At 47.0% G+C, this 19,393-nt stretch overlaps 1 protein-coding gene and 1 non-coding gene across 2 annotated transcripts; both read right to left on the bottom strand.

The window, feature by feature from the left end:
* Nucleotides 1-2,818: 2,818 nt before the first annotated feature.
* Nucleotides 2,819-6,638, bottom strand: sub1b (SUB1 regulator of transcription b). The gene is made up of 5 exons (XM_037483425.2): nucleotides 6,482-6,638; nucleotides 5,645-5,714; nucleotides 5,080-5,199; nucleotides 4,742-4,850; nucleotides 2,819-3,376 (listed from the first exon to the last, which is right to left on the bottom strand). The coding sequence occupies exons 2-5, from the start codon at nucleotides 5,711-5,713 to the stop codon at nucleotides 3,297-3,299; spliced, it is 378 nt and encodes a 125-aa protein (XP_037339322.1). The 5' UTR covers nucleotide 5,714; nucleotides 6,482-6,638; the 3' UTR covers nucleotides 2,819-3,296.
* Nucleotides 6,639-19,278: 12,640 nt separating this feature from the next.
* On the bottom strand, nucleotides 19,279-19,361 carry trnal-aag (transfer RNA leucine (anticodon AAG)). The gene has a single exon. It is a non-coding gene; the product is annotated as a tRNA-Leu (tRNA).
* Between the last annotated feature and the right edge of the window lie 32 nt (nucleotides 19,362-19,393).

The following is a 19,393-nucleotide window of genomic DNA, read 5'->3' as shown; positions in this document are numbered from 1 at the left end:
CAATGTACATACACAGCGGGGCCCTGAGGGTTTCTATGGTTACGGGAAGAGCTATGTCAGCAGTGTCTGTACAGCGTGAGTGAGCTTTGTTGATCAAGTGAAAGTGACGTATCATTGGTCCGTTCACAATAAATATCGATGATGACATGAACGCAGATCATGGGAGTAACCGTTAGCATCACTCCTTTATGTCGAAGCCTTGTTAATAAAGTTTTACTTTGTCCCTGGTTGTTTGTGTCATCTGCAAGACTCACACTAACGACACATGAAGGCATCTGAGATGCTTCTTTGCAGCTGCTGCAGACTGACTCCTCATGAACTCTCCTAACCATCTGTCCTTGACCCGGTGACGTTTTTCACACAGGTCAAGAAAAAGTGGTTTGGAATAGAAGTTAATTTTTTTGACAATTCCAATCCAGGCACCGTGCCTTTAAGAGTTCCCTTTGAGTGGAGGAAACGTGAAGAAATAACCTCTTTGTTAGCATTCCAGTGGATGAAGGCGATAAAGTGCCCTCCAGGGGGCCCCATTCCAACAAAGAAGTGCCCTTTAAGGTTCCCTTTGAGTGGACAAAATGGGATGAATTGCCCTCTAACCTAGACTTAAATATTGTGAAAACATGATGCTATTAACCCTGCATGTGAGAAAACCTTTTATGCGGGTGCCCCACTGCCTTTTTTATTCTGTATTTGTGGGCGGCCCTTGAGACACACTATAACTGCTGTGCTGCAGTTGGGTATCACTTCAGAAGGCCCATGTGACTAACTATGAAGAGGAAATTATTGTTAATTCTACTCCAACAACAATATTATGTAATAAAGGAATGTACAAGCAATTAGGTCTTGGCCTCTCCACATCCACATACTGTCGAATGGGTGGTGATGGTGAATAGATAAAATAGAACAATTAGCTGATTCATGGTGCCCTCTGTTGACTAAATATATGTGCGGGATGATTATCAGGAAAGAACTAATGACAATTCTTCAAGGCATTTTTAAACAGATATTAATCCAGATAGTCGGGTCTGGTGCTGCCCTCGGGTCTCCAGGGCTGGTTTTGGATAAGCCTTGTGTTGTAGAAATAACCAACAACCATAAAACCATTTAAACACATTAAAAAGAATCACACGGCCAAAAAAAGGGAACAGCTATCTTTTAGTAAAAATGTTCCTGGATTGAAGTGGAGGACAGTAAAAGGAAAAGTGAACTGCACCAATATTGGATCTGTTCCCATGTCATCAGGGGCACACGCTGCATAGCTACGGAACTCAACTGTGGAGCTTCGCTCCCATCAAACTTTTTGCCTTTGATGAAAGGGCTCATCGGTTATTTGGTTGTGTCAAATCACCCGTATAATGGATGGTCCCACAGAACTCTTTTTCAGCTAAACTTGAACTGTGTGCATGGACTCATAAATTATCCACTTGGCCTTGGGAAGTCCCACAGACGGAAAACCCCTTTCTGTATCATTAAATTGTCTCCCTCTGACGTCTGCATTGATTTACTGTCATTAAGCATATAGAAACTCTGACCAGGATGCGCTCTGTAATGATTCCAGAGCAGCTTGATTGTGAACTGTTCGGTCCTTCTGTGCAGAAGTCTATTTAAAATATACAGAGAAATTTCCACCACAAGGACTGCGCCTTCACTTTGTTGTCCTCAAAGCACACGTACATGCCGATCGGTAAAGAGGAACACAGACCCAAGTGAAGTTTAAAGCACAACCTGTGTATTATTTCAGGACAATCGCCAAAGCTAGAGCGAAGAGGACACTGCTTTTGACCGTCGGGCCACAGCTTCCAGCTCTTGTGCCAAGAGAGAGCAAAGAGAATCGTGCAGGCATGCGTAAGTCAACAAGGCGATGAAATGTTTGAGAAGCATGTTTCTCAAGCACCGGCTTTGTTAGGTGTCATTCCTTGTTGGAAGGATGACCACGCAGTTGAAAAGTGCCTGGGAAATGTCAACAAGTACTCCACTCCCCTGTCTGTGTAGTGGACAGGATACCAGTAAACAGTCATTCTGCTCAAACAGTTACCATCACCCCTTTTCTTCTCTGCAGGCATTGAGAAGATGTGAACTTTACTGAGAGCCGTGGCGCCGCGATGCTTCAGGGGAGTACTTGCTACAGAAAAGGGTTGGTGACAATGCCACACCGGTTTGGTCTGGATTCCAGCTCACGAGCATGTGCTCAGAGGCCCAGCCAGTGTACGACAACCAAGTCCTGGATTGACTTACGAGAATATACCTTTATAACTATGAGCAGGTGAACAGTAGCTTCTGCAATTAGCGCATTACAAGATTTGTCCTTCACCTCTATGCTGAAAGAAGTGTAATAAGTTACATTTAGTGTGGTGTGGATGAAACCGAATGAACTGACTCCCAAGATGCTCTTTATCCGGTCTATTGCCACCTGCATAGATGACTCGTATGTCCTCAACACTACAAAGCAATACAAGAAGTCATTGTAGACGCCACGAGGACTCCTCTCGTCTCAACATCACAGGAGTAGATGCGGAAGGACCTATAATGGACAACTACGATGCTACTGTAAGAAAGAAACAAAGCTTGTCTCCATCCCCTTCTCTGTAGTGTTCCAACAGTGCAGTATGCCTCATGTTGGGCAGAAAAGCTCTCCAGGAATTCACAGAAGCAGCCCATAAAATAATCCCCTGTTCTAAATGGAAGACGTCCTCAGAAGACAGCATTGAAAAAAAGATGCAGGTCTCCAGCTCTGCTCTCTGCTGCCACCTGTGGGGCTTTTTAGGACACAGAAGGCCTGAAGGAGCTGGTTTACATGTAACGCAAGACCAGAACAATCACATTTGCAGATTTGTGTACTAGTTTATTTTCAAAACTTAATCCCGTGTTTCGCCATGAATCGAATCGCTCATAGGTACAACATTACAGAGCAGACATGGCTTTTTAAAAAGGAAGAGTACCCATGGGTTGGGTTCAATGTATTACAAAGATCAAAACCATCAGGATCAAACAAAAATGCACACAATACAGTTGTGAACACAAATTTAGACACATCGACAACCATATTAAGTTAGAGCCTCCTTTTTTTTTATTGTTCAATACTAAAACGCCGCTGTATTCTACCCACCAACTGTGATGTTCCCCCACCTACTCCTCCACCCACACCTTTACTTCACCTGGGTTTTACACAGACCACCAGAGAATGAGGACAACACAAGATCTATAAAACAAACTAAACCAGTCCACTAGTAAATAATACAAAAAAACAATAAGCTAATCTAACATAATTACTTCAACAAGTAACATTAAGGGGGGAACGCTTATATTCTCTTCATGGCGTCATCAATGTCTGACATCTGGTCCTTCAGTTGGTTCCATTGTTCAGGATTCAGGGAGATTCCTAAAAGAAATGTCAACAGTTCAAACTGTCCCACTGCACAAGTGGTATCCATGGTTAAATTCGTCCAGGTATTAACAAGAGACTTTATGTAACAGGTGGACATATCCATTACAAAAGCAACCCATTGGTTTATGGACAGCTGCTACAAAGCCTCGAATTCAGATTTGTCCGCCGCAATTTTTGCTTTTCCGCAAAGAATGGAAGTGACCATATTGAGTGATATGGAGACAACGCCTCTGGCTCTGGTTGTGATCTGTCGTTCACATGGTAGCTGTGCTCCAACACAGTGATTCTGAGAGACGCTCATTAAACCGACTGCTGGTCAGCCTGAAGCAGCGTCATCCAGACGCACTTCCTGGAGGAGTCGGTGAAATTCAAGCTGTGTGTTATAACGTTCTCTACGGACACAAGTCACAAAATAACTACAACTAGTCGGGCAAGTCAAGCGTGGCGAAAATCCGCTTGGCTTTTGGTGTGAACGCAGCATAACTCCAACAACACATTGAAGCCGTCCAAATTAAAGCGTCATATGGAAACCAAAGATCCAACGCTCGCAGGAATGCAAGTGGCATTTTTCACTGACTGGCGACTCCAAATGCTGTCTGTGTGCTGAGACGATCACGCGTTGTCACGTGTTCTCATGTGAACTGCTGCTTCTGTGAGGCCAAAATATTGACTGCTGAATGATTTGTCAAATTATTCCGATAATGATAATGCTACGTTTTCATTTGCACTTCATTTCCATTTTATATACATTTTATTAAATGTTGTATTACTCCATATTATTTATTAATTAAATTTCTATTTCTAGTTTTTTTCCTGTAGTAAAAGTAATAGTTATGCCTGTTAAACTTTTATTTCATTTATACATTGAATACAAATCCAATCTAGAATGATATCAATTAGTTAATCCAAGACAGTGTAATTATATTTGTACAACACTAGTTGGGAACCCCTGATCCAACACACACTGCTTTATGGTCTGGGAACACCATGCTGTATCAAAGAAGACCCTTGTCAATAAACAATAAATTCATGTTTGCTGAGGGAATAAATCAAAAAAGTTGGGTCTTTTTTTGCACTTGGAGGAACAAGTAGTACTAAAATTTCTCCACTAAACAACACCAACTGATCCATCTCATTCTCAGCCTTAACAGCAACACTGCTGACTTTAACCTGCTTTTGAGGAACCGGTCCTATGAAGGGTACATTAAATGAAACACCCTTTTTTGTACTGGTATTGGGAGCAGAAAACATCTTCAGAACTCTATCTTTCCATCTACATGGCTCTTCAGATAAATATCATATGTTGATAACTGAAAAGTTATTACAAACACATTTTGTTAGCATTAGAGAGCAAATCACCTTTTTTCCCTGGTTTCATCTCTCCATCTTGGTTCATCCAGTACTCTCTGATGTCAATCAGGACTTTACCTTTGAAGTCCCTCACGCTGACATATCTCATCTTCCCAATCTGTAAGAAACAAAACAACTGTTGACTGGACCTTTTCTATATAGAAAAAGTATTAAACAATTCTCGTAGTAGCCTAGAATATCTTTTCAGCTGTAAAATACCCGAATGCATTGTGCTATTGATATTTTAACATGCTTGTGGAGTAGTGAATGAAAACATTTTATTTTTTAGTCCGTTTCAATAATTCACCTTAATGAATCTACTTATTTAGTGTACCTGTCACACTCACCTGGAACATGTTGTCGTCTGCATTACTGTTGCCCTTGGCGGAGCCACCTGGCTTGGAACTCTCTCCGCTCTTTGGTTTCTTGGCTGATTTTTCGGGCACACTTGCCTTCTTTCGCTTGGCCTATGAAAAAAATGTTTCAAATCCTTACCCCACATTTTATGTTTGCCATGCATTGAAAATGGAGGTGGTGTACAGTTCAGAGGCTCACTTGTGTAGATACGAGCGGAACAGTTGAGAAAACTAAACGTGGTATCATCAGAGTTACTGAATAAGTTCTGTCCTATGGCAAAGACAATATAAATATAATCATTTAATTACATGTATTGCATCCCCCCTTTGTAATCCAAGTAGCAGATATTCTCTAAAGCATCTTTTGAAGTGGTAAATTAACCTGCAAAGTTCCATCCCACCTAGCAGTGGCTAGTGCTCGAAGATCTCAGTATCGACGACATCTTTTCGAGGTCTTCTGGATTTTAAACTGTGGGGAAGTAAATAACTACCCACGCATTGTTTGTGGACTATTACCAATGTAGGATCTTAGAGATATTCCAATGTCAGCACAAACCTTGGTCTCTACTTCACTGTCAGAGTCACTTCCAGACGTGGAAGAGAGAACTTCCTTCGATTTTGGCATTCTGTTGAAAAAGGGATCACATATCAGACCAATGTTTCATACTTGAAATCGAAAGACTTTACAGTGATATATGCATGGCATGGTCAACAACCAAACCAAAGCAAAGCAAAATGATACTACAAAAAACACCCTAATAAGTTTCGACTTGGCAATGATTGTTCCTAAAACATTGTTGATTCATGAATGAATAAGGAATTAACTTTTTTTTTAAAGAACTCAAGCTGAAAAAAACGTATCATGTTATCGTGAAGGCGGCGGAGTATTCTTTCTCTGAGGTCTGTAATAACGTTTTGTTGAAGAGTATTACGCCATTAACTTAGTTCAGTACCTGTGCGGGTGCCGTTAAGCAAACTGCGCAGGTTATCGGCCCATGGGGAATTGATCACGTGTTCATGCGTTATAGAGCTTTACGTTGCATTCCGATGAAATGTATCTACATACGACTTCTACCTTTCAATAACACCGCATCAAACGTTGGCGTCTCGCTAAGGTGCTCAACATTGAAACCGTTAGAAACCGTTTCACTTAAGGTTACATGAATGTACATTATCTAGCAAGCGCGATGCTATCCGGATAGCTTAGCCACGGGAGCTAACGTTAGCAGAACACCGTTGTCTATGCTGTATCACTGTGAAGTTATAGACATTACTTTTAGATAAATAGCGCTTTTACTAGCTAACATGCCGGTAGATACGGTCCAACTAGTAAATCACACATTGTTGCAACGACATGCTTTTAGAATGTTGTTTACAAAATGTAAATGCTTACATGGTGCGATAAGAGTTGTGCAGATCTTCAGACAGGAAACGGAAAACCAAATAACTTCCGGTCGCAAGGTCTGTTGGATTGAGTGAAAATTAACTTTGTCGCAAAGCATAGATATATAAAGGCTAGATGTCTTACGGTGGAGTATAGAAAGTCGGCACGTGGCGGCCATCTTGGTAGGGTAAGCTCGCTCACCCATAACGTAATGTGTTGGTAGTGATACATGTACTTAAAATAATAATAATAGGCTAAATTGTCAATCGTTTTTAAAACGGGTTGGGTTGTTATAAACCTCAGCGATGTAGTTATGCCACTGCATACTTTTGAATATGTTTCTGTTTTGATGTAATTTTCGTATGAAAACCCATGGTTATAATTACAATTACTCATAAGTATGCAGTGTCATAAATACATCTCTGTACAGGGTGGAGATTTCAACATGCATTTCTTGATGTATATTTGTAAATGGAAATCTTGTACTTATTTTAGAACATAATTATATTTTTGACATACATAAGATAATTATTCACGGTATGTTTGCAGTGTCATAACTACATCTCTAACGTTCATAACAAACCAAACTGTTTAAAAATCAGTTGGAAAATGAAGTGTTCTACGACACGCCCAAGGCAACCTGTCGTTTTAGATCCCACACACTAAAAACATTCCTCCATCCATTGTGTTCTGCTTTTACTTAATAAATAAATAATACAAATGGCAAAACTATTTTCTGGATCTCTGTGGGGCACTGAATAGAGCAGCTGGTTGATTGGTATTTTTATTTTTTGACCGACACGGTTCGATTCCAGGTCGTTCCAATCATTTTTTAAATATATTTTCTTTAAAAAATGTTTTCATACATGACTGTGATGTAGTGCTCACTTATATAATCATAAACGCTGAAATGGATTTGTGATGCGTTTTGTAGATTTTTAGCAGTAAGTTTATTAAAGTGTGACGAATTAGGAAACAGACGCAGAGACATCTGGGGGGGTATTGCACAAAAGTAGAATAAAGAAATCGGGGCTATGTGATTAAGCGCTGCTTGACTTAGTGTGACCTGCTCATTGCGGCTTAATCGGTTGCACGTTTGCCGAGTCGCGCTGAGAAGGAGGCGCTAAGTCGATCCAGGAGCACATATCTCGGATAAGTGCACGTCCACGGTTTTCTTAAGTAGACCACAATATCAATCACAGATTTACTGATGCCGAAATGGAGAATGCGCCGCGTGCAGCATAATTCTCACCCGCTGAGCAACAACTTATAATGAAATGTATGAGGAAGTGAAGCATATCATAAGCAAAAAAGGAATATAGCAGCTGTAACTAAACATAGAGAAAAAGCAGACAATCGCGGATCGACTGAATGCAGAAGGATTTAGAAATATCTCCTTACTAGGACTCTGCTTTAATTGCTACAATATGATTGTTTCAAAACTGAGCAGAGGGAATTAAACCTCCTCTTGAAATGTATCCAAAAAACGAAGCCTAATTTTAAACCCTTATCCACAATGCAAGGATAAGTTTTAGAACCATATACACAAATCTCTATGCTGTGTCTGATTCTAAATATCTTTCTACAATTAATGTTCATACAGAACAAACATGACTGGAAAGCAAAGATCCTGGCAACAAGTCAAGATAAAATATGAAACCATTTTGCAGGCTGGTAAGTGCCTTAACAGAGGATGTTGCACGTGTACGGACTGTGGAAATCCTCTTTGGTGTAACACGTTCTCCTCTTGCCAGGGAAGGTAATGAAGATGTGTGCCAAGGACTTCAGGGACAAGCACACACTTCGGACGGTACGGCAAATAGTGCATTTATTTACAGTTTTGGCATCTCCCTCGGCATCTGCCGCTTGCAAAAAAGCGCAGTGCCCCACAGACCATCTGTGGGATAGTGAGAGCAGGCTTCAGACCCTGCACAAATAACGGATTCCATCACCAGAAAATATATAGCTCTCATGCAGGTACACGTCGGAAACAGCTAAAAGGTCTGATCTGTCCCGGAAAACTCTCTCACGTCTGAAAGCGCGTCTTTATATCAGCGCTTCTTCATCCAACACGTCGTTCAGAAGTGGATATCATGGTGCAAGAAGAAACACCGGTGAATGGGACTTTATAAATCGCCCTCATCACAATTTAGTCAGTTTACAATTGTACACTCCCAGTTTCGCCCACCAGCGCTCCACCCCGCCCCGTAGGTGGGTCAGTCTGGAACAACTATACCCCCCCGTTGGTATTTCGACGTGATTATAATCCGTAGGACCTTCTTACGGTCCGCGAAATTTTGTGAAAAAGGTCCGTGAGGTAATTTTTATGGACCACCGAACGGAACATCTGCAAAAGTAGAGTTTTAAACCAAACTGGTGAGAGCAATAGTGACAAGTGATGCATGTTAATAAAAATGAATCAGAACGCATTCAGAAACCAACGGGATAACGGTTAAACCCGTTTGTTTCGGGTCAAAGCGGCAGCTGATTTAACACATGAGGCTGCAGGATTAATTTTAGCCTAGCCCTTTGTTGTATCTTGCTTACTCTTATAATAAGCAGACGAGGCGTGATATACGTTTCAAGAACTTTTAATGTTCACTAGCACAGTCCGCTGTAATGCTACCCGGGTTCTGCCGCGCTCCGCTCTGCGCATGTCCCCCAACCAGACCAGGGAATGCTGGGTGATGGAGTTCCCCACCTCAACAGCAACCAGTAACATCTAGTAACATCACATCTTTCCCCTTACAATGAGAATATTTACCCCTGTAAAAACATAGCCATCTTTAGGTGCCGTAATGTAACATATGAACTATACCTGTAAACAACTACTACAATTGCAACTTCCCTTTTTTTTTTTTTTTTCTTTCTTTTTTTTTTTCTCGAACAAGACAAACTTAAAGGTACACATTGCTTTTTCCTTCCTTTCAATCAAAACAAACTAGAGATAGCCTAGCAACTCTCGATCAACCTCATAGGTGGCTGAATATGTCTCCTAGGTCTAGCCTGTCTTTCAGCAGCCGGCGATTTCAGCAATCTGAAAGGTGTCGCCTCAGTCGTTGACGCAGACGTCGCTGTCAGACCACTGTCCGATAGCTCAGTAGATTCCGTTGTATCCTCCTGAACTGTCTCTTGAACTATACTGTCCTGTTCAGTCGCTTGAAGTTGCAGATCTGTGCGGTTCCTCCTCAGAGACACTCCATTCTCCGTCTGGATCCTGTAGGAGCGTGGAGCAACTTCCTCCTCCACCTGTCCCTTTTGTCCCCATGTGCCTGCAGAGACGTCCCTGAGACGCACCAGGTCTCCAGGACTCAGCTTTGGCAGGTGTTTGGCTGTTCGATCATACAGCTGTTTTTGCTTTGCTTTTTGTTCCTCTTTTATTTTTCTGACTTTGTGTGCGTTCTTTGGCGTAAGCAAATCCTCAGTTATTGGTAGGTTAAAGCGAATGCGTCTACCCATCAGCATTTGAGCTGGTGACAGTCCGTTCTGTAGAGGTGCACTCCTATAGATCAGTAAGCTCTTCTGAAAGTCATCTCTGTCCTGTGCTTTCCTCATCAAGTTTTTTACTGTTTTCACTGAGCTTTCTGCCAAGCCGTTGGATTTTGGATAAGTTGGACTCGATGTTGAGTGTTGAAACCCCCATTCCCTGGCAAAGGCAGCAAACTCACAGCTGGAAAACTGGGGCCCATTGTCTGAAAACAGTTCACATGGCACTCCATGCCTGGCAAAGACAGTCTTTAGGTAGCTGATGACTGCTTTGCTTGATGTTGACTGCAGCGCTCCAACTTCTGGATAATTTGAAAAGTAGTCGGTGACCACTATGTAACTCTTTCCATCACAGTCAAATAGATCAGTACCAACCTTGTAGTACGGTCTGTGGGGCACTGGATGAGTCATCAGCGGCTCAGCTTGTTGTTTTGGCCTGTAGATGCGACATAGCTCACACGACGCTGTTGTCTGGCTGATATCTTGATTGATTCTCGGCCAGTACATTACTTCTCTTGCCCGCCGTTTACACTTGACTTCTCCGAGATGGCCTTCGTGTATCTTTTGGAGCATTTGTTTACGTAACGATGATGGAATAACAAACTTGCTCCCCTTCAACACTAAGTCATCCACCACACTGAGCTCAGATCTACAGTTCCAGTAGTCTTGTATTTTCGTGGGGCAATCCCTTTTGTTTTCAGGCCATCCTGTTTGTATTGTGCGTTTGAGTTCTGTCATCGTTTCATCTGCATTTGTCTCTCTGCGTATTTGTTCTGTTCTGTCAGCTGTTACCGGCAGATTCAGCACAATCATATCCACATACGCCTGGATTTCTGCAGTGTCTTCGCTGTCCGCACGCTCCCCCTTATCCACTGCTCTAGACAAGGTGTCGGCGGTGTACATGTATTTCCCTTGTGTGTATGTCATGTGTATGTCATATTTTTGCAGCCTGATTAGCATGCGCTGTATCCGTACAGGACAGTCATTCAGAGGTTTGGACATGATGGACACCAGAGGTTTATGGTCCGTTTCCACTTCAAAAGCTTGACCGTAGACATATTGGTGAAAACGTTCACATGCATACATGCTCGCTAACAGCTCCTTCTCGATTTGAGCATACCTGGACTCAGCGCTTGTCAAGGCTCTGGATGCATAAGCAACGGGTAGCCACTGCTCATCGTATTCCTGCAGCAGCACCGCTCCTAAGCCGTACTGTGACGCATCTGCTGAAATCCTCGTTTTCTTCTCTGGGTCATAAAACTTTAACACGGGCTCTTGTGTCAGAGTCTCTTTCAGTTTCACAAAACATTGTTCCTGCTCATGGGACCAGATCCACTCATTCTTCTGTTCAAGAAGACTCCTGAGAGGTGCTGACTGCGCTGACAGCTGAGGGACAAATTTAGCCAGATAGGTGACCATTCCCAGAAAACGCCTGACCTCGTCTTTGTTGTTTGGTCTTTCCATGTTGTTGATTGCTGACGTTTTTCTCGGGTCGGGCTTCACCCCCTCTTCACTGACAACATCTCCCACAAAGGTAAGTGTTTTCACTCCAAACTCACATTTGTCTTTGTTAAGCTTCAGATTCACTTCCCTTGTCTTGTCTAGCACTTGTCTCAGTCTTTCGTCGTGTTCTTATCGAGTCGACCCCCAGACTATGACGTCATCCATCATTGTCTCTACTCCTGGTATGTGCTCGAAGATCATATGAATAGTCTTATGGTAGACTTCAGGCGCTGACAGAATACCATATGGCAGACGAAGAAACCTGTACCTGCCCTCAGGTGTGTTGAATGTGCACAGCTTCGAACTCTCCTCGTCCAGCCTCAGCTGCCAGAAACCTGATGAAGCATCCAGTTTGCTGAACCATTTAGCTCCAGCAAACTGCGCCATGATTTCTTCTCTGGTTGGTAACTTAAAGTGCTCTCTTTTTATCGCTTTTGTGGTGGTGGGGTGTGATTAGCTCAGCTGCAGGGGGGGAGAGCTGGGAGGAGGGGTGCAGGGAACGGTGCCGGCAGGTAATAAGCGCAGCTGGGAGGCATTTGACTAATTGTCTCCCTGTGCTTAAGAACAGTGAGCAGGTCTGGAGAGAGACGCTGAACCCGGCACACAGAGCTCGGAACGCAGGAGCGAGCGCGGGTGGAGCGAGAGCGACGGCGTGCAACCCAAAAGAAATAACGAAATAACAAAATAAGGAAATAAAGAAATATTGAACTGAGCTGCCTGGTGTCCGCGTGTCACTCCCTCGGGATCTCTGCTACAGTGGCGCCCAACTAAGGAATGGAACCCGGCGATCACCACGCGGAGGGGATGGCGCAGCCGGCGGTCACGCTCGGGCGGATGCTGGGCGAGATCGCCGCAATGCAGCGTGAGCAGGCCGAGTCTAACCGGCACTTTCTGGGGGCGCTCCAAGCCCAGACGGATCGGCAGACCCGGGTGTTAGAGCAATTGGTGGCCCGGCCAATCGCGGCAGCACCGCCGACGGGTCCCCCGGCGTACGCGGGGGTGGTGCTGCACAAGATGACGCCGGCGGACGAGGTGCAGTCGTACTTGGAGATGTTCGAGGCGATGGCGGGGGCGTGCGGGTGGCCGGCGGACGAATGGGCGATCCGCCTGCTGCCACTGCTGACCGGGGAGGCGCAGACGGCAGCCCTGGGTCTGCCACCCGGGGCGAGGCATGACTACGCCGGGGTGAAGAAGGCCATCATGGACCGGCTGGGGCTCTCCCCCGAGGACCACAGGAGGCGTTTCCGGGAGGCGAGGCTGGGGCCGGAGGACCGTCCATTCGCCTTCGCTCAGCGGCTACGAGACGCGGCCAACAGGTGGCTGCAGCCGGGGGGCGCGGGCGGAGCACCGGCGGTGGTGGAGAAAGTGGTGGTGGAGCAGTTTCTGCAAGGGCTGCCGCCGCGGACCTCGTCGTGGGTCCAGTACCACCGCCCGGCGACGTTGGAGGCCGCGGTCACCCTGGCGGAGGACCACCTGGCGGTTCACCCCGGCGGACGGGGCGACGGCGGACGCCCGCCCGCGTCACCGCAACCAGTCCCCACGCCGCGAAGGAGGACCCAGCAGCCGGCCGCGGCGTGGCCCCTGCCGACGCCGCGATCACCAGCGCGTACCAGGGGGGCCGACCATGCGGAACCGACCGGGGCCGGCACTCTTCCCGACCCGCCGAGAGCGCCTCAACCGCCAGGGCAGGAGTGTTGGAGGTGCGGGCAGCCCGGGCACTACCGGCGGGAGTGCCCACTGATGGAGGTGGGCCAGACGGTGAGGGTTGCCGGACCTCCAACACCCTCCCCCGGTCCGGGAGCGACGTACTGCGTTCCGGTAAGGATCCAGGGGGGTACATACCAGGCGATGGTGGATTCGGGCTGCACGCAGTCCATGATCCACCAGAGGCTGGTTCGACCCGGGGCATTGGTGGAGGCATCGCGGGTGTGTATTAAGTGTGTGCATGGGGATGTTCACGACTACCCAGTGGTACCGGTAGAGATTAGGTTTGGGGGTAAAAAGCATAAGATAAAGGATGCGGTTAGCTCCCGCCTTACGCACCCCCTAATCTTGGGGACGGACTGGGCAGGGTTTCATAAGCTAGCGGGGCAGTGTGCGGGGGTGCGATCACGATCAGCAGGGACATGCGGGATGTGTGCGGTGCTCAGTGGTGACGCGAGGTTGTCCGACACTGCAGACAGGGACGGGGAACCGACGGAGCCTCCCACGGAGACTCCGCGGGCTCCCGAATTACGCTCCATGGAAGATTTTCCACTGGAACAGTCTCGTGATGATACTCTACGCTCTGCCTTCGACCAGGTGATACGTATTGATGGTCACATGGTGCGCCCTGACACCGCATTATCATACCCGCACTTTTCATTGATCAGGGACAGGTTATACAGAGTGAGTCGTGACACTCGTACAGGTCAGGAGAACACCCAGTTGGTAATACCAAAAAGCCGTCGGGAAATAATTTTCCAGGCGGCTCACTATAACCCGATGGCGGGCCACATGGGTAGTGACAAAACTATGGACCGGATAACGGCCCGATTTTACTGGCCAGGCATTTGGGCGGATGTGCGCCGATGGTGCGCGTCCTGCCCGCAATGTCAGCTAGTGAACCAGCCGGCCATTCCGAGAGCGCCGCTGCGACCGCTCCCGTTAATGGAGGTGCCGTTCGAGCGCTTAGGTATGGACCTTATCGGGCCGTTTCACCGTAGTGCACGGGGATATCGCTTTGTGCTAGTTCTGGTGGATTACGCAACACGATATCCCGAGGCAGTGCCATTGCGCAACATCTCCGCGAGGAGTGTTGCGCAGGCGCTGTTTCAGGTCATCTCCCGCGTTGGAATCCCGAAAGAGATTCTGACGGACCAGGGCACCTCGTTCATGTCACGTACACTGCGGGAACTTTACGAATTACTGGGAGTTAAGTCTATTCGGACCAGCGTCTATCACCCCCAGACCGACGGGCTGGTGGAGCGGCTGAATAAAACCTTAAAATCCATGATTCGTAAGTTCATTCACGACGATGAACGTCATTGGGATAAATGGCTTGATCCTCTGTTGTTTGCAGTACGGGAGGTGCCTCAGGCCTCCACGGGATTTTCTCCCTTTGAGCTGCTGTTTGGCAGGAAACCACGGGGGGTGCTCGACCTGCTTAAGGAACACTGGGAGGAGGGTCCGAGCCCCGGTAAGAACGAGATTCAATACGTCCTGGACCTGCGAGCCAAACTCCACACACTGGGTGAGTTGTCACGTGAGAATTTGCTCCAGGCCCAGGAGCGTCAACAACGGCTGTACAACAGAGGAGCAAAGCTGAGACAATTTACACCGGGAGAAAAAGTTCTTGTATTGCTTCCTTCCTCCAGCTCAAAACTCCTCGCCAGGTGGCAAGGGCCCTTCGAGGTCACACGGCGGGTGGGGGACGTCGACTATGAGGTGGTGCGATCTGACAGGGGCGGAGCTACGCAGATCTACCACCTCAACCTCCTCAAACAGTGGAGGGAGGCGGAGTCTGTTTCGCTGGTGTCCGCAGTAGCTGAGAGAGAGGAGCTGGGGCCCGAGGTCTCTAAGTCCACCGATCCGACCCGGCTCCACTTCGATGCCCATCTCTCTGCGGCCCAGAAAACGGACTTAGCCCGGTTGCAAAGTCAATTTAATGATGTGTTCTCTCTCCTGCCAGGTCGCACGGACCTCATAGCGCACCACATTGAGACGTCCCCGGGCGTGACCGTGCGAACACGGCCCTACAGGTTACCTGAACACAAGAGAAAAGTGGTTCAGCGGGAATTAGCGGCAATGCTGGAGATGGGGGTAATAGAGGAGTCCAACAGCGCCTGGTGCAGCCCCATCGTCTTGGTCGCTAAGAAGGATGGGTCTGTGCGGTTCTGTGTGGACTATCGCAGGGTGAATGACGTGTCACGTTTCGATGCCTACCCGATGCCCCGGGTCGACGAACTCCTGGACCGATTGGGCACCGCACGTTTTTTTACGACACTGGATTTAACCAAGGGCTACTGGCAGATTCCCTTGTCACCAGAGTCCAAGGAAAAGACGGCTTTCTCCACTCCGTTTGGGTTATACCAATTCGCCATGCTTCCCTTTGGGTTGTTCGGGGCCCCGGCCACCTTCCAACGCCTCATGGACCGGGTGCTTCGCCCGCATGCTGCATATGCTGCCGCCTACCTGGATGATGTGATCATACACGGCACCACCTGGGCGGAGCATGTGGGCGCGGTGCTGGAATCCCTGAGGCAGGCCGGGCTCACTGCCAACCCAGGGAAGTGTGCAGTTGGGCGGAGGGAGGTACGGTATCTGGGGTACCACTTGGGGGGCGGGCAGGTGCGCCCTCAGGTAGACAAGACCGCGGCTATTGCGGCCTGCCCGCGTCCCAAGACAAAAAAAGAGGTGAGGCAGTTTCTGGGGCTGGCCGGGTACTACAGGAGGTTCATCCCGGGCTTTGCGGAGCTGACCAGCCCCTTGACTGACCTGACCCGGAAAGGTGCCCCAGATCCGGTCCAGTGGACCGAGCGGTGCCAATGGGCGGTTGAGGGGGTAAAACAGGCTCTCTGCGGGGAACCTCTCCTCCACACACCTGACTTTTCTCTCCCTTTTGTCTTGCAGACTCCCTGCGGTACTACCTCCTGGGACGCTCATTCACCCTCTGCTCGGATCACGCCCCGCTGCAGTGGCTCCACCGCATGAAGGATACCAACGCCCGGATCACTCGGTGGTATCTAGCTTTACAGCCTTTTAACTTCAAGGTGATCCATAGGCCCGGGACGCAGATGGTCGTGGCCGACTTCCTCTCCCGCCCTCCGGAGAAGGAGGAGGGGGGGGAGTTGGTTCGGCCGGACGGCTCCCCGGCCTAAGTCGGGCGGTGGGGGTATGTGGTGGTGGGGTGTGATTAGCTCAGCTGCAGGGGGGGAGAGCTGGGAGGAGGGGTGCAGGGAACGGTGCCGGCAGGTAATAAGCGCAGCTGGGAGGCATTTGACTAATTGTCTCCCTGTGCTTAAGAACAGTGAGCAGGTCTGGAGAGAGACGCTGAACCCGGCACACAGAGCTCGGAACGCAGGAGCGAGCGCGGGTGGAGCGAGAGCGACGGCGTGCAACCCAAAAGAAATAACAAAATAACAAAATAAGGAAATAAAGAAATATTGAACTGAGCTGCCTGGTGTCCGCGTGTCACTCCCTCGGGATCTCTGCTACAGCTTTGTTTAAGTCTCTTGGGTCCAAGCACGTTCTCAGAGCACCGGTTTTCTTTTGTACTACAACCAGCGAGCTGACCCATTCAGTTGGCTCATCTATTTTCTTGATGACCTTTAGTTTTTCCATGCGCGCTAGTTCCTCTTTCAGCTTTCCACGCAGTGCAAAAGGAACTTTCCTACAAGGATGCACAACAGGAGACACACTTTTGTCTATGCATATTTTGTGTTCTCCAGGTAGACATCCAAGTCCTTCGAAGCAGTCTTTATACTCCTCCATCAGTGAGTCATGATCATTGGCAGTTTCTGATGATGTCACTACAAACACTCTTTTGACCAGGTTGAGCTTTGAACATGCCTTGAGTCCCAGGATTGGTTGTGCACTCGTATCCACGATCATTAGCAATGCTCTTATCTGCTGGTCTCTGTATTTGAAGGTTGCGATGCATCCGCCTTTAACAGGAACCCTTTCTCCAGTGTATCCTGTCACTTTTGTTTTTATTGGATGAATTTTGCTTTTCACTCCCAATGTCTTGTAATCCTCATAAGATAACAGGTTTACATGGGCACCTGTATCTAACTTGAATGGTATTACCGTCTTGTTCACTTCTATTGGCACAATCCATTCCTCTTTTTCATCTGTACGAGCCTGCACCACATCCACAAGGAACTCCTCATCATCCTCTTCTTCCTCACCAACTGCGTGAACCTTCTGCTTAAAAGCTGACTTGCAACATTTTGCATAGTGATTGTTCCTTCCACAGTTGTTACAGGATTTTCCATACGCAGGACATGACTTTGGCTTGTGGCTGCCTCCACATTTACCACATCTGAATTCTGCAGATTTCTCTTTCTGGTCTTTTTGTTTAGTAAATGTTTTCTTATTTCTCTGTTCTTTATGTACAGCATGCACTGTAGTTTCACCTCTCCGAAGCTCTTTAGCTTGTGCTCGAGTGGTTTCTGCTGCTCTGCACATAGTGACACACTTTTCCAGTGTAAGTCCACCCTCTCTGAGCAGTCTCTCTCTGAGTGCATTATCCACTGTGCCACAAACAATCCTGTCTCTCACTAGCGAATCTCTCAGGGTGCCAAATTCACATGTTTTGCTTAATGTGTGAAGCTCTGCTAAGTACTGATCAAAATGCATTCCTTGCTTCTGGTCATGGGTGAAAAACTTGTACCTCTCAAACGTCACGTTCTGGCTAGGCACAAAGTACTCTTCAAACTTCATCATTAGTTCTGCTAAGGTCATATTAGCTTCATCCAACTGAAAGCTATTATATATGTCCAAGGCATCTTCTCCCATAACATGCAAAAGAATGTGGGCTTTCAGTTTTTCATCATCAGCCCCTGCTCCACTTGCTGCTAAATATATATTGAATCGTTGCTTAAAACGCTTCCAGTTATCAGCAAGATTACCAGTCAGTTGCATGGAAGTAGGTGGACTTAGCCTCTCCATTACTGAACGTCGGGGTACAGGGACTTCCCCAGCCCTCTCGCGTTGCCGGTTGTCCTCTGCTTCAGGCACAAGATCCTCTTCTACACGTTCGATCTGTCCTTCGTCTCCCGCTTCACTTCCACTGCCACTTGTAGCCATCACACGACGTAGCAAACTCTCTTAGCATGTTGACTTGTTAGCACGTTACCTCACGCGACCGGAGTTTTTTTTTTTTTTTTCTCTTTTTCCCGTCGTCCTCCCGTGGCAGATATATCTTCATTAGCTGCTCACGGCCACTTCTGACACCATGTTGTATCTTGCTTACTCTTATAATAAGCAGACGGGGCGTGATATACGTTTCAAGAACTTTTAATGTTCACTAGCACAGTCCGCTGTAATGCTACCCGGGTTCTGCCGCGCTCCGCTCTGCGCATGTCCCCCAACCAGACCAGGGAATGCTGGGTGATGGAGTTCCCCACCTCAACAGCAACCAGTAACATCTAGTAACATCACACCCTTAGCCTGGTCTGGAGCAGGCTAGCTTCAAAGAATAAATCGCCATGGTTACTTGGCCGGGTTTAATTCAACCTGCTTTCGTGCAACCATGTCGGAGCTAAATTCCTCCAGGATAACCTGGATAGCCCAACTTAATCCCTTATCCGGGTTTCATGCAATGGCCCTGGGGAGACTGCGACCTTAACGCAGCGCCTTAGACCACTCGGCCATCCTGAATAATAAAAGATTTAAGGCATTGAAATTATAATAATTACCAGGATGTCCTTTATTGACTATGTTGTTGAATTCCTTATCTTTTGTACAACACAGCATGAAATATCAGATTTGATATTGTGCCGTGCTGAAGCGTCATTTCTTGAGGCACTGTGTGTAGCATTGACATAAGTGCATTTTTAAGGTAGATTACTTTGTTACATTATGGCCTTTTTTCCAGGTTTACCTTTCAACGTCATTTTTTGGACTTACAAAACCTAAACACTTCTGGCAGCAATACGTTTCCAAAGTTGAAAAATTAAGTCAAAAGTGGTTTGTATTTTATGGTATGTCGAGAGCATTTAAATGCATTAATTTCTTTGTGATTACAACATCTGTAACTTAACATAAAATCCATCTCTGATCTTCGTTTCCAAATACCTTTCAATAAACATATCCAACGAAGAAGCGAGAGCATTTGTCAGAAGTGGGATTTGAACCCACGCCTCCAGGGGAGACTGCGACCTTAACGCAGCGCCTTAGACCACTCGGCCATCCTGACTTGAAAATCATGTAAGGCATTGAAATTATAAT

The sequence above is a fragment of the Pungitius pungitius genome, chromosome 5 (assembly GCF_949316345.1).
Source record: "Pungitius pungitius chromosome 5, fPunPun2.1, whole genome shotgun sequence".
NCBI lineage: Eukaryota > Metazoa > Chordata > Actinopteri > Perciformes > Gasterosteidae > Pungitius > Pungitius pungitius.
The sequence above is the reverse complement of the archived record's forward strand: the minus strand, read 5'-3'. Positions and strand labels throughout refer to the sequence as shown.

Excerpts from the sequence above, each read along its gene's own strand:
- sub1b (XM_037483425.2), bottom strand. The coding sequence starts at position 5,713 with ATGCCAAAATCGAAGGAAGTTCTCTCTTCCACGTCTGGAAGTGACTCT. Across the intron at positions 5,200-5,644 it reads ACAGTGAAGTAGAGACCAAG|GCCAAGCGAAAGAAGGCAAG; the intron begins GTTTGTGCTGAC and ends TTTTTTTCATAG. Across the intron at positions 4,851-5,079 it reads CAGACGACAACATGTTCCAG|ATTGGGAAGATGAGATATGT; the intron begins GTGAGTGTGACA and ends TGTTTCTTACAG.